At 40.7% G+C, this 15887-nt stretch overlaps 1 protein-coding gene across 1 annotated transcript; it reads left to right on the forward strand.

Annotated features, from left to right (window-relative positions):
• Positions 1–13191: 13191 nt before the first annotated feature.
• On the forward strand, positions 13192–14234 carry LOC109211952 (S-norcoclaurine synthase 1-like). The gene is made up of 2 exons (XM_019375553.1): positions 13192–13404; positions 13794–14234. Exons 1-2 carry the CDS (start codon positions 13239–13241, stop codon positions 14084–14086), a joined length of 459 nt encoding a protein of 152 aa, XP_019231098.1. The 5' UTR covers positions 13192–13238; the 3' UTR covers positions 14087–14234.
• Positions 14235–15887: the final 1653 nt, after the last annotated feature.

Below are 15887 nucleotides of genomic sequence, written 5' to 3' on the forward strand. Positions count from 1 at the left end.
GGGAGAGTGTATCTTTAGTAAAATATTGCATATATCAAAATAACCTCACTTAGTTTAAACTATTAAGTAATATATAATTACTTTTGGAATTCTCATATTTATTTCATAAATTTTTAATATATTTAAATTTTAAAAGAATAAAGTACTTTTTATTTTATTTTTATATTTTACTTAAATAAAATTAAAAACTTTATTATTATCTTTAATATTTGTTATAATTTATCTATTATATAACATTAACTATTAGGCAAATCTCTTCATGTCCTTATTATAATTTGACACTTAAAAGCAATGGCAGACCCAGAATTTTATACAAACTGATTCAGTCAAAGAGCGGTACCGATAACTAAAATTTGCTCATAACTTAGTTTAGTTCATCATGTAACCTCAAAATAAAATCGTTGACGCTCTTTTTTAATCAAAATTGGGATTTTTTTTTTAAAAAAAACTATTTATTTTTAATTTTTAGAATTTTATCTATATATTAATAAAATTTACTTCAGCCAACTTATAAAGTCAGCAAAAAAAAAGTAAAATAAAGGAGTTATGAACTAAAATAATTGATTCAAACGTTTAAAGTAAAAAATTTATACACCAAACTAGAATTTTCAGTATAACACAAACTAACAATTTTAACACATATAAACTATTTTTTCCGAAAGTACTTTTAAAAAATCACTAATTAAAATAAGCTGATTTGCTTGGCCAAACAGGCTACAAGTCAGGAAAATATCCCTGCTGTTTTTTTTTTTCCTCATTTCTAATTTCCCCCTATTAACTTAAAATGTCAAATGGTTCATGTTTGCTCAAAAGTTATCACATATCTTATGAGTATAAAACAATATAAATAATCACGGAAAAATCGTAGCAAATCGTAATAATCCATTGGACCAAGCGAAGAACATGAAAATAAGTACTCAAGATTAGGAGAAGAAATCTTAACAGCTTTTATTGATAATATTTGTTTGGTCTGCCTCTCCATGAAGAGGTTCAGAGCCTTACAATGGTGTTTTCTCTTCCCATAAGATGGGTATATTTTTCTCTTCTCTCTCTTTTGTGAATAGTGGTGAAGAAGCAGCCCCCTTTCTAGGACTTCCACTCTTAGTATTTATAGCTGTGAGCTTCGTGATCTGGCGATAGGTGGCCGTGACCACGTTGGGATCTCGCCTTTATGGTGGCGGATAGGCCATGGCCTTGTCGATCGAACCAGATGCGGGTTGAACATCGTCAATTCTGAGTGGTCGTGCCATTAATTAATCATGAATTAACTTAAAACGGGATTAGCCTCGTTAATTATCGTGGGGTCGAATTCTGACCCATACAGTTAGTCCCTCCGCTTATTGAGGTCGGGCCTTGGTCGAGCTCGATGAGCGGATTCCATTGGCTGTATTTCGAGAAACACGGATGGAGATGTCGACTGTTGCTTCGGTCGAAGCCGAATTCTTTTTGGCGGTGGCCCTTAGCCTTGTAGAGTATTAGTATCCTGTTATTGGGCTATCAAGTCATCGTTCGATCGAGGTCGAACTCTCCTTCTGGGCGAAGGCACCCTTTTAACTTACTTCGAGTGAGGCCGAGCTGCATTGTGCTCTGATCCCTACGTTTGTTTTGGAAGCATACCCGTCGGCCGTGACGGACGGGTCGTATGTTGTGCGGCCGAGGAGTATAAGGGCACGCTTGATACGTGCTCGGCGGCGGCCTTAGCCGTTTACACGTTGGAGATGGCCGTAGCCTTTCATATATTGAAGATGGCCGTAGGGAATGAGTATGCGCCGGGTACGTATTTGGTCACGTCCAGAATTTTGAAGGCGTACGGCACATTCTTTCAATGTTCGCATGCCGTAGCGATTATTCTGACGGCGGTACGTTGGCGGATGGCTGAGAAGGCGCTTTGCGAAGCTTGTCATAATAACGCTTGCTTCGGCAGAACCGAACCGTTTTACGGTTGGTCGTGCAGTTAATGATGGCTATTGGGTTTCGCGAAAGCCATTTATGTTGCCTATAAAGGTGGGTTGAGGCATTCATTTCTCATATCTTCATTGTTCATCTGAGAGAGATTCTGAGGAAACTTTTTCATTCCGCAAATCCATCTTCTCCTTTCTTTCCTTTGATTGTGATAACCTTTGTCTTTAGTAGATCAACAATGACAGGCAGTTCTTCCCACGATGCTCTTCCGATAGACATTCCGGTAGTTAAAGGGCCACCTCCGGCAATGGGAGGTGCAGAACAGATAGAGACCGGAGAAGTTCCGTCGGTTGACGAGGTAGTTCCTCGGCCCGGAGGTCCGGCGATTGATTTCACTATCGACGGTAGAGTGGAACCGGTGGATGAAGCCCCGTTAATGGGGGAGATTGGGATGGCTCGATTACGGGAACAGGGGGTCATTCCCACCCATGCAGACATCATTCTTGCTAGAAGCGAGGAGAGGGTCCACACCGACCGCAGGGGATACTGCGTTTTTTACGCCTATCCTTTCAGGTTGGGGTTCAAGATTCCGCTCCCAATGCTGGTGGTGGATTTCTGCCGTTATTACGGGGTGTGCCCGGGTCAGCTCACTCCTTCCCTCTACAAATTGTTGGCAATGTTCATCAAGTATGCGGAATTGTCCCGTAGGGAGGTCACGCTGCAGAATGTGCTGAGTCTCTACGCTCCCCAGAGAGTCCGTGGCACCATGATTCAGGCGTGCCCTCGTGGGTCGAGGGGCCTGGTCGTGAGATTGGATGACGAGGTCGACCTCGCCCTTTCGAGCACTTCTTTTACATCAGGACCAAGCATCTGGTGGCGGATGCTACTGGGTTCCCAGAGGATTGGAACCATGCACGTAAGTTCTTTAGTGGTTGAATTCCCTTTTCTTCCCCTCTTTATGATTTGTGATCATGAGCGTTAACTCGTGTCGTTTTTTGTAGCCGACAGGTCGCCGCCGGCCCCATTGTCTTGGATACGTGAGTGGGTCGAGGCCGTACTCCCCCATACGGTGGGGATACGCACATGGGCGTCTTTCTGGGAGAGGCATGGCCGTCGGCCCGTGGCAGGTAAGAAATTGATTTCTTCTCCTGTTCCGCTTTGTTTCAACTTTATTCATCAACTTTGTTTTCCTGTGATCAGGGAGGGCACGCTGCGTCAGGGCCCCTCACTTGGCTTTTCGTCGGCCGGGTGCAGTCGCTCGTCTTACTGCGGCGCCTGTGTCACGCTCAATACCGAGGGCGGCATCAGTTGAATCTTCAGCGGTTCCTTCTCCGGTACGGGCCGCGCTTCGGGATGAGGGGCCGTCGGGGGTCGTGCGCCCTAGAGCGGAATCGTCATCAGATGGGGAGGAGGAGAGGCCGTTGATAAGGCGTAGGGTCGCGTTCGCGCCGGCTCCTCCTGTGGTAATCAATTTGGACTTCCCCCCGGCGGACGCGGAGAGGAGTGCGACTGCGGCGCCTGCCCTTGAGGGCGGACAAACACTGGGTGTTGCCCTGGTTGGCTCAGGTCGTAATGATACCGTCGCTTCGGCGACTCAATCGCTGAGACGGGAGGTAGTTCCTCAGCGGCTGCTAATGTGGGTGAGGCAAGCTCTCCTTCGGCGGCTGCGGCGGATGCTGTAGGGGGTGAGGATGAGTGTAAATCCGACTTGGATCCCGACGACGTCCGTATGTTCCAGGAAGGTTCCACCAATTCAGCGGTGCGCGCAGGGGGGCGATCTCGCTTCATCGAGGTTCCCACGGAATTGAACTTATTGCTCCAAGGGGAAAGCTTGGTGCCGCAGTTCGAGCTGCTATGCTCGGAGGCCGAGAATGCGTCGTTGAGGGGCGTTACAGATGTCGGACTGATGAATGAAGTAGCCGTGATGGGCTTGAGGGTATGTACTATTACGTCGGTTCGCTTCTTCTTTGCCTTAAGTTTATTCTTTTATTCTAATCGTTGTCTTTGCTTTGCAGTCTTATCTGTTGGAGGTGGACAGCATCCGTCGAGCCAAGGTCCGCTCGGGGATATTTTTGCGGGCGCTGGAGAAGTATCGCTGCTACCGAGATCAGTGCCGAGAGTTGCGCGTGCGCTTGAGGAATGATCCTCGCAGCCTGGCCTTGGTCGAAGAGCTGGCGAGGCGGGAGCTTCAGATGCAGCAAATACTTGGCAGGACGAGTGCTCTCGAGGAGCAGCTCCGCCGAAAGGATGAGGAGCTCGAGGCGGTAAAGAGGGTCGCAGCTGAGTGCGGGCGCCGGGGCAAAGCCAAGGCGGCGGAGGCCGCTGCAGCATGGAGCGGGAAAGTGACCTCGTTGGAGGTGAGGTCGCGACATTGAAGCTTCAAGTGAGGGATGCTTCGTCGAGGGCCGGGGCGTTGGAGGAGGCTATCCGCGTGCACGAATCCCAACGGGCATTGGAAAGGGATGCTGCGGCTTTTAGAGAAGCGAGTCTCGAGGAGCGGATTGGTGTCTTTGAGCAGGACGCCCAGGTCATAGCGGACCGGATCACAGCCTTAGAAGAAGAGAATCAGCGGCTACGGGATCAAGCCGCTTCTTCCAGCCAAGCTCGAGAACTTTGGGTCTTTGCCGAGGCCCAACGTGATGTATATAAGAGTTTGTGGGAGGCTGGAGTCGTGACCGAAGCTGCTTTCGAGGGGGCACGTCAGAAGGCTCGTGAGGCACGTGCCGACTGTGGTTTTGACGCGGCGACGCCAGAGGCTAACGCTGGTGCAGACGGCACCGAGTAAAAAGATGTTTATGCATTTTTTCTTGTCTTGTTCGCCGTTTGGCGATTAGGTGTTTCTTGTTTTTTTTATTTCTTGTATTGATCGGCCTTGGCCGGGTGTAAGCGGGGATGACCCGCAATTGACTTTGTAAATATACAAATTTTCTTTTCCATTGCCTGCCTTGTGCTTGTTTTGTGTCACTGTTTTTCTTTTGTTCTTTAGAGTTTTTGTTGCGCTTTTTGTTGACCGTTCACGTTGGCGGCCCTAGTCGAATTTAAATCGACGACTTTAGTCGTGATAGAATCGACGGCCTTAGCCATAAAGGCAACTTCGACCGTCGTCGGGTCGTTTACTCACCGTAGTCGAATCTAGGTCGATCGTTGGCGGCGATGGCCTTAGCCATAATATAGTTGATGGCCTTGCTTTTTAAACTCGGTGCGGGCGATTCTTAGCCATTATTTGGCGATAGCGGCGCTTAGCCTTAGTCCCAGTTCGGACGCGGTCGAACTACCGGTCGTGATGGTAGAAAACGCGGCCTCGTAGTTTGACCGGGGCCGAACTTTACGTGGCCCGAATCTTAATTCGAGTTGGGAGAACTTACTTGAATGGCAAGGGTGCCTATCCTGCGCTCCGATTTGTTGGAGGTCGGGCTTTGCTTTCACAGATGAAGGCGTTTGGCCTGAGTCTCGGTTCAACTGTGGTTGAACTTTGCTAAAGTTGAGGACGAAGGCGTCCATCCTTGCAGTTCGAGCGAGGTCGAGCTCGTTGGATTTAATGGCGAAGGAACATAGTCCGAGTCTCGGTTCAACCGTTGTTGGACTTTGTTAAATTTGGTGGCGAAGGCACATAGCTTGAGTCCCGGTTCAACCGTAGTTGAACTTTTTGGCGAAGGCGCATAGCCTGTCTTGGTTCAACTGTAGTTGAACTTTTTGGCGAAGGCGCATAGCCTGTCTTGGTTCAACCGTAGTTGAACTTTTTGGTAAAGGCACGTAGCCTGAGTCCCGGTTCAATCGTAGTTGAACTTGTTGGTGAAGGCGCATAGCCTGTCTTGGTTCAACTGTAGTTGAACTTTTTGGCGAAGGCGCATAGCCTGTCTTGGTTCAACTGTAGTTGAATTTTACTGGCGAAGGCGCATGGCCTGAGTCCCAGTTCAACTGNCAATTTACACCCTTAAAATTATGGAAAAAATAATGAAAGCCTTGTGCATACTTATATATGCATATATATGCTATTTTGAAGGCTTTTATGCATATTTAAAATATATAGGAAAAAATTGGGTATCAACACTGGGCCTGCAACATTTCGAAGATTACCCGCAGGCTAATCCCGCCATCTTCACCGCCATGCGCATTCTGAGTAGTTGATCGGGTACCCCCACGAATGCTGCTTACGGGATCGACGGCCACATTTCCATTAATGGCTAAATGTGAACTGACGTCGATTGGGTATGCAGCCGGAACTCCATCGAGGCCAGCAGGAAGTGCAACGTTTCCTAGTACAATGTTCTCATTCTCGCCGTGTTGGCTGAGATCATTGTTAATGTGTTGAGGTGCTGACTGAGAGTTTGACATCTTTCAATCCTGTAATCAAAGACACTTCAAAGAACAAGCATAAAATAGTGTGTTACAAAAATTTGTACCAAGCAATCACTATTATCCTTAGTCCCATGGTGGGCGCCAAACTGTTTACCCTTAAAATTGGATGACAATTAAACTTATAAGTGGTTTTGAGGATATGCGATTTCGCTTGGCACAAACTGAGAAATATGAGAATTAATGTTAGAAATTAATTGTAAAACAAATCAAACCAATATAATGAACGGCTATGGCCTTCGAGTTAGATCGCCCTCGAACCAACAGAGTATGCTAAAAAAGTATGAACTGAACAATAGAGATTTAAGAGAGAAAATGTAGTGTATTGCTTGGTTATGCGTGAATATCCTAATCATCATAAAATGATTAGAACCCCCTTTATATAGTAGTAGAATTCTACTTATGGTACAATTCCAAATACAGAAGGAAATCTCATGATTGGCTAAATGCCCGGTCTTGACTCGATACGTGCCGAGATTTTCGCCATGATCCTTGCTCGATCACGGATATCTCGACTTTCTGTTATTCGATTTAGCTAGCTTCCTTCGATCTTGCTCGGTCTTTATCTCGCTTCGGTCTCGATCACAGCTGGTCTCGATCTTGATCGATCATCGACTTATGAGCTTAGCAATTCATTTCCGTGCCATGGTTCGATGCAATGTGAGGTCGAGCCTTGGTCTGCCGTCCCGGTTTCGACTAGCCACACAAAATTAGGGAAGCCCGATTCTAACCATATACACTCGTATATCAGGTAAGTTTAATTTAGACTTGAGTTAGAAGAGAACTCTCAAGGTAAACTCTTGGTATTGGTAAGTTTTTGCCCGTAAGCTTGAGTTCGATTCATTTTGGAAATACTATATTTGAGCTCATCAAAATAAAATAAAAAATTGTAAGTTACGTTTAAATGTTAGGCACAAATTTGTTTTTAAGCTTTAAAGATCTCCCAAGTGATTTTTTCTTATTTAAATTGCAACAAGAGAGGACATTCATAGCTTCATGTTTTGTATTTATCTCCATTTAGGTCGAGATATTAACAACTTACCTTTTTAATTAAGTATGAATAATTCGAAGCATATATTTCAATTTTTAATTTTATCATAAAGAGATTAATTTAAGATATAAATATAAAAAATATATCGTTGTAATATTAAACGTATGACCATGTTTCTAAAAAAAAGTTATATCTCATTACTTCAATAAGAGATAGTACTTCTATTAGTGGATGACTTCATCTCAATTAATTTAACCATTCCCCATCCGGGAATAGATTGCATTCCTGAAGTGGTAAAAGAGTAACATATTTATCGTAATTGAATTTTTATTTCTTAGAAGAAAACTAAAAAAATTCATATTTGGCTAGTCTTCTTCTTCTTCTTCTCCTTCTTTTTTTTTTTTTTTTTCTAGCAGAAAAGATTTTGATTTTTATAAATTGAGAATTTTTCCTTCTCATTTAGTAGCACAATGTAGTCCCTAAGATATTTGAGAGACTTGTTTAGGGGGGAGAATTAATAAGACAAGTGTTAGCCTACTACTTGAATGTCTTGCTATTACTTGCTACTTTACGGAAACAATCTCTCTGCCCTTCCAGGGTAGGGGTAACGCTGCGTACATTCTACCCTTCCCAGATCCCACTTGTGGGATCATACTGGGTTGTTGTTGTTGTTGTTGTTATAGATTGTTCATCTACGCCTATGGATAGAGGTCAATTGACCGAACTACACTAAACTTTTGTGTCTCTTTTGATATACTTCTCTTTTGTTGTCCGATTATCATCGTTGAAAATATACTTTGTTAGCTCTGCATGATTTGATACAATAATTTAGAAACTTTTATCCTAATGAACACTTTTTCCTCAGCTAAACTTCACTTTAGTTGCCTTTGTGCTTTTTAGTCGTCTCCTCTCAGGAGTATCTATTTTAACACACAGAAATTTGTTTTACTCCCTTTGGTTGAATAAGTAACATTTTGGCATCTTATTTTGGTCAAAAATAATATCCTTTTACATAATTAAGAAGAAATTAATTTATTTTTTTAAGATTTATCCTTATTTAAATATCCCATTTTGTCAAGTTAATAATATACAAATTTTAATTAAGGGCGACTTAATCAAACTACTTTTTTCTCTCTATGAGTTAATATTTTCTTAAGCGTACCGAAAATAAAAAAATCACTTATTATGGGCCAGAAGGAGTAATACTATAGGTAATAACTAAAATAGGATATATTATAAGTTACGGGCTTGAAAGTTTAACGGTTGAAAAATTTATCAAATTTGTGGGTTCGAGGTTGTTAGTTCGAAAGTTTATAGCTTCATGTGTTTATTGTATCTAAATTATTTATAAATATTCTCGAAAAATTATTTTCCTTAATTTGCGTACCAAAAAGCGAAAAATAAATAAGATTACTATTTGTTTTCCAAGAAAAAAAAAAAAAACCTAAAGCATTTTCGAAACTATTGTTCCTTTTTTACTTGGGTATATTGAGGCTCAGATCTGTGATAAAATCAGGGCAAAGGAGACAAAGCAACCGCCATGGCTGCAAACCTCAGTTGCACAGTAATAAAATAGTGCCTTACCGGGTCGCCCCGCCAAGATACGGGCCGCTCCATTTCCCTGACGAACTCTAGACGACACCTTAATCATCACAGCCTCTCATCTGATACAGTAACGATAAATCACTAAATTGGACCGGAGGGAGTAATAATAATAATAACAATAACGAAGATGATGATGATGAGGAAGAAGCAGAAGCAGAAGCAGAAGGTTAGATCTGGCAACTTTAGCTGTCTCCATATATATATATATATATATGTGTGTGTGTTTCAGATCTGAAGCTTAACCAAACAGACCCTTAAGATGAATGGTGGTTTATTAATGCCGCGTTTGGTGAAAATGGAAAAGAAAATCATAGGCAGAAAACAGAGAGAGGGCAACCACCATTAGAGACTCCCAACTACCTCTCTGCTCCCTCATTCTTTCCGTCTAGAGTTCATTCACACGGAATCGGTCTCGTCGCGAAGAGGATATTTATAGTCGTACCCTATGGTGTTACGATTTTACATTTATGACCTTAGTTTTACCCCGTATTTGCAATAATTGAAGGCTGGATGAGTACAGAGACGTAAGGGCAGTTTCGTCATTTAAGCTCAAACTGATCGTTAAAACTTTTAGGTTTTATTTTCTTTTTGCATTGTTTGATCCATTAATTAGCTAGCGTTTAACCATAACTTTTCAAATTTGTTTTAAAAATTCTGATTTAGATGAAATTTGGTTTGAAGATGAAAATCTATTTGGACATAATTTTTTAAAACATGCCTCACTTTTTTTTGGCAAAAATATGAAATGTAACTTATACCCATAAGTTTTCAAAACGACAAAAAGTACTCAACAACTTTGAAGAAAATTCATACAAAACAAGCAAAACAAATTTTTTTAAAAAAAATCATACAAAACAAGCAAAACAAATCTGAAGAAAATTTATACACAGATTAGCAATTTTTAGCAAATTACCTTCTAATTTTGTTCGTTGCGGTGGGATTGCCACAGATTGGCACAACAACTTTGGCGAAGGTTTTCTTCTATTTATAGAGAATGGCAAACCCGCGTGAGTTTAATGAGGGAAAAAGTAGGTAGATATGGCTTAGTTGGGTCATAATAACAAAAAGTGGGCTTTTTTATAAAATACAAAAGTTTGGAGCAATTTTTAAAAAAATTTCAAAAACCAAACGGTAATATTTTGGGCCAAAAATAGCACTTGAGTTTGGGATTTGAAAATTTATCAAAATATGGATAAAATCTATAAACAAACAGGTATTTGGCAAAAAAAATTAAAAAATATTTAGCAAAATCTATGACCAAACGAGGGCTTATGCATTCCTCCCTTTTTCTTCTTATATTCTTGTCTTGGGACGATTATCCCGTTTCATTGAGGAATCTAGTTATTTTCAATTTTTTTATCATGCTTGATAATTTTACTGTAAAGGATCAAAATTGCCTCTTTGATTATGCGAAATACAACAAGCTTGTCTTCTATTATAGGGGAGAACGATAAAAATAGGATATTTCTGCGCCACTGTAAATTTTTTGACTTCGATGAAAGAAGTGTTGGGAAAATAGCGAGCGCCAAATTTTAAGGTACATCCGCCTGAAATTTCAACAAGTTATGTGATTGTCAGAATTTGTGTTAAATCCTGACGATCACTAGAAGATTCAGCCACAGTGCATGCAAAACTCTGATGATCGTCATGATTTTGCCACAAATCATGATCGATCACCAAAATTTTACAGCATTATGGTTGAATTCCAAGTCCTACAAAATTCTGGCGATTGTGAGAATTGCTTTCCAATATTTTGACGAGCGTGCTTCAAAATTCCGGACGAAAACTATTTTACCAAGATTTTTCTTAACCGAATCAAAATTTTATTGGTGGCCCTAAAAAGATTGTTATCAAAGTGGTTCCATTTTTCCCTTATGTAATGACAACAACTAAAGGAAAATTTAGACCATCCACAAAGTTCAAGAGCAAATGCGACATTTTTCTTAATAATATTAGAACTCTCCAATTTACTAACAATATTATTAGTCTTTAATATATTTATAAAATATTTTCTTAATCACAAAAAAATAACAACAATAACTCAGTATAATCCCACATGTGGGGTATGGAGAGAGTAATGTGTACGCAGATCTCATGTCTACCCTGCTAGGGTAGAAATGTTGTTTTTGATACACTCTCGGCTTAAGAAGATGAAAAGAGACAATTAAAAAGTAACAACAATAGAGGCCCAGAAGATAGTACCAACAACTTAAGAATAAAAAAATAGATTGAAAAAGCAATATCAATAATCAATAACAATAGCAAGGTACTACGAAATCGGAGCGAAAAAAAAGTATGAACACAACATGCACCACTAGCAGTCCAAGACAAGATACTATCAAACTAGCCTTACACCCAGTACGGGGTAAAAAAATGCTCAACTACCTCATAACCTTCAAACCTAATGCTCGACCTCCACACCTTTTTATCAAGGGTCATGTTATCGGCAAGTTGAAGCCGCATCATGTCCTGCCTGATCACCTCTCCCTAATACTTCTTAGACCGCCCTCTATCTCTTCTCATACCCGCCAAAGCCAACAGCTCACACTTCCTTACCGGAGCATCTAGACTTTTCCTCTACACGTGACCGAACCATTTAGTCTCGCTTCCTGTATTTTGTCTTCCATGGGGGCCACAACTACCTTCACCCGAATATCTTCATTCCTAATCTTATATAACCTAGTGTGCCTGCACATCCATCTCAACATCCTCATCTCTACTACTTTCATCTTCTGGATATGAGAATTCTTGACTGGCCAACGCTTTGACATGTACAATATGGCCGGTCTAACCACAGCTCTATAGAACTTACCTTTAAGTTTCGGTGGCACATTCTTGTCACACAAGACGCCAGATGCTAACCTCTATTTCATCCATCCCGCCCCTATACAGTGCGTGATATCCTCGTCAATCTCCCCACCCCCCTGGATAATTGACCCAAGATACTTAAAACTTTCTCTCTTGGGGAAGACTTGTGAATCAAGCCTCACGTCCATGTCCGCTTCCCCCGTCATATCGTTGAACTTGGACTCTAAGTATTTTTTCTTAGTCCTGCTCAACTTGAAACTTCTAGACTCAAGATATGTTTTCAAACCTACAGCCTCTAGTTTAACACCGCCTTGCGTCTCAGCAATCAGAACTATATCACCAGCGAAAAATATACACCATGGCACCTTCCCTTGAATATGGTGTGTCAGTGCGTTCATCGCTGGGGAAAATAACGGGCTGAGCGTAGATCCTTGGTGTAACCCATAACAATCGGAAAATGCTCTGAGTTTCCTCCCACTATCCTAACCCGAGTCTTAGCTCCATCATACATGTCCTTGATCACCTCAATGTATGCTACTGGAACACCTTTTACCTCTAGGCATCTCCAAAGAACCTTCTTAGGGACCTTGTCATACACTTTCTCTAGGTCAATAAACGCCATGTACAAATCCTTCTTCCTATCCATGTAAGTTTCACCAAGCTCCTAATAAGATGGATAGCTTTCGTAGTTGGACGATCAGGAATGAATCCGAACTGGTTCTCGGATATAGACACCGACCTCCTCACCCTCAATTTCACCATCCTCTCCCAAACTTTCATAGTATGACTAAGCAAATTGATACCCTTATAGTTATTACAATTATGGATATCACCTTTGTTCTTGTACAGCGGGATCATCGTATCATTTGGCATCTTATTCGTCCTAAAACTAACATTAAACAGCCCAGTCAGCTACTCCAAGCCAACGCTACCCACATACCTCCAAAATTCTACCGGAATTTCATGTAGCCTCGTCGCTCTGCCCCTGCTCATCTTACGCATAGCCTCCACGACCTCCTCAACCTTAATGCGTCTACAATACCTAAAATCTCGGTGACTCATGAAGTGCTCCAATTTACCTAGTACAATATCTTTGTACCCCTCTTTATTCAGAAGTTTATGAAAGTAAATTTGCCAAACATCAGAAACATTTTCTAAAAAGATATTTTATATGTAAAATAAATTTCGTTATACTAGATACAATCTATTATCTTGGAATATAGCATCTACGGCTTATTTTTAGTCCACTTTTTTAATTTTGTCCTCGTTTTCTCAGCGAGCCCCAATAGTAGATGAATGAATTTTCCTACACACAAATTTAACTTTTTGGACTGACGAGGATATAATTTCAATAGTGACATTAAAACAGCCATTTGTAAAAATGCCCTGGCATCCAAGGAAGTCGCACCAACCAAGTAAAATAAAAAGGCCGGCCAATTATGATTTAGTCTATACATAGTCAAGAAGTTGTGGTTGAAATTGTATCTTATCATCAACTTATATATATGTCTATTTCATTACCAACTATATATTTAGTGCTTAACTGCTTATTGATTAAGTTATCAGAAAGCAAAAAATGTTAGGAAAATTTTCAGAGCAAGCAGAAATAAATGCATCAGCAAGTGAAGTGTGGAATCTCTATTCCACTATTCAATTTGTCAAATTTCTTGTTGAAAAACACATTGTTGAAAAGATTGAGTTTATTGAAGGCAATGGTGGCATTGGTTCAGTCCTGCAAGTTAGTAAGTCATTTTACTTCAAAATCCTATTAAAAATATTTTCATTCCATTGATTATTCTTGATTTTTATTTTCTTGTTGTACCTTTTTTTTTTGGAATGGAGGTGGAAGTCCGGAAAAAATTATCCGTTGTGTTTGATGTAAATCGATGAGTACAAGACTCGTCTCTTATACACACATATTTATCACTTAACAATAATTGAGGTGCAGAGTTATAAATTCTTATATTTATACACATATTAATCCAGATTCACATCGCGTATGGTGCATTTTGAGGATTCTTTGTGGGTTAACACACATTACATTATTTTTCCTTCTGGTTCTTATTTTTTACGTGATAATTTGGTAAATTATTTAACTTTATTGACGATTTTCTTGGACCAAATATATTAGGTTTTCCTGGTAATGCACCATATAAAGAAAAATTCGTCTCAATAGACGATGAAAAACGAGTGAAGGTAATCGAGATGGTTGAAGGTGGATATCTTGATCTAGGATTCAGTTTCTATGGATTTAAGTTTGAAGTTGTAAACAAGGATGAGAATTCATGCATTGTGAAAATTACCATTGGTTTTGAGACTAAAGATGCTGAAAATATTCATCTTACTATTGGCAATATCCCAGCCGTTTTTGCCATCTTGAAAGCTACTGTTGAATATTTCAACGAGAAGAACAAGCAAATGTAATCCTCTTTTTATTGGCCTTTATGCATCTTTATAATTATAATTTCTGCTCTTTCAAGTAATGTAATGTATTTTGACGGACTTATAAGTGTTGGATGTCATTATTGTTGGTGATTGAATAAAACATTATACATGGCTCATGTTTTATGAATTTTGGTTTCTGTGTGATCTATAGGTCACGGGTTCGAGCCGTGAAAGTAGCTACTAATATTTGTATTAGGTTAGGCTGTCTACGTCACGCCCCTTAAGGTGCAGCCCTTCTCAGACCCGTCATGAACGTGTGATGCCTTGTGCAGCAGGCTGCCCTTTTTTACCTTTGCAATGAGACAAATCATTCTCAATTGTTAAGCTTTTTTGGTTTTATTTAAGACTCATTGTTTTCCCTTAAAATTGAATAACAATAAAACTTATAAGTGGTTTTAAGGATAGTGACTTTGCTTGGCACAAACTGAGAAATATGAGAATTAATGTTAGAAATTAACTGTATAACAAATCAAACCAATATAATGAATAGCTATGGCCTTCGAGCTAGATCTCCCTCAAACCAACAGAGTATGCCAAAAAAGTATGAACTGAACAACAGAGCTTTAAGAGAGAAAATATAGTGTATTGCTTGGTTTTGCGTGAATATCCTAATCATCATAAAATGATTAGAACTCCCTTTATATAGTAGAGGAATTCTACTTATGGTACAATTCTAAATACATAAGGAAATCTCATGATTGGCTAAATATCCAGTCTTGACTCGATACGTGCAGAGATTTCCGCCACGATCCTTGCCCGATCATGGATATCTCAGCTTTCTGTTATTCGGTTTAGCTGGCTTCCTTCGATCTTGATCGGTCTTTATCTCGCTTCGGTCTCGATCACGGCTGGTCTCAATCTTGATCGATCATCGACTTATGAGCTTAGCAATTCTTCTCCATGCCATGGTTTGATGCAATGCGAGGTTGAGCCTTGGTCTGCCATCCCGGTTTCGACTAGCCACACAAAATTAGGGAAGCGTGATTCTGACCGTATACAGATAGTCCCCTCATTTTTTGGAGTGTAACAACAAGAAACGAATTGAGTCTTCGAACTTTTCCTCGGTTTATCATGACGTAAGAATCGTGACGCAAGCGGCAGAGGTGACCAAAACGTCCCGTAAGTTCAATTTTCTGAGCATTTAATGCGCGTCAGTCGACGGTTGGCCACTACTAGTTCTGAACTGTCGTCTCCAACCTATAAATGCATCTTCCTCTTTTGTCCAAACTTTACTTTCAATCTCTTTTGTTCTAATTCTGATATTTCTCTGCATTCTTCAGAGCTTCTTGTCTTCAGATCTTTGAATTTCTTTGCTTGTTCTTCCCAAAACACCAAAATTCCAATCCCTATTCTCCCTTGCTTAAAAAATGGTCAAAACATCTAAAACTGTTCTGCAGAAAGAAAACGCTTCCTCGTCTCGGCCGGCCGGCGAGCAACCAGCGGCGGATCCTCCCCTAGAGGACTTAGTTTTGACAAAGTGCACCACTGCTACTGATTTTAAGGTGGAGAACACACCCTCGACACCGGGTCGATGCGAACCGATGTCAAGATACATATGTACAATTACGGACGGTCTCCTCGAGAAGGTGAAAGAGGAATGCAACTGGGTAGGAAAAGATGTAGTAGTTCCTACCCCTGAGGAATCTATCACCACTTATGTGGAGGGGTATCTAAGTGTCTATATTTACCCCTTCACGATAAGTCCCTTAGACCCCATCACCGACCCCTTTTGCAAGAGGTACGATGTCACCCTTGGCCAAATCCATCCATCATTCTGGAG

Source organism: Nicotiana attenuata, unplaced genomic scaffold (genome assembly GCF_001879085.1).
Source record: "Nicotiana attenuata strain UT unplaced genomic scaffold, NIATTr2, whole genome shotgun sequence".
NCBI lineage: Eukaryota > Viridiplantae > Streptophyta > Magnoliopsida > Solanales > Solanaceae > Nicotiana > Nicotiana attenuata.

Excerpts from the sequence above, each read along its gene's own strand:
- LOC109211952 (XM_019375553.1), top strand. The coding sequence starts at position 13,239 with ATGTTAGGAAAATTTTCAGAGCAAGCAGAAATAAATGCATCAGCAAGT. Across the intron at positions 13,405-13,793 it reads TGGTTCAGTCCTGCAAGTTA|GTTTTCCTGGTAATGCACCA; the intron begins GTAAGTCATTTT and ends CAAATATATTAG.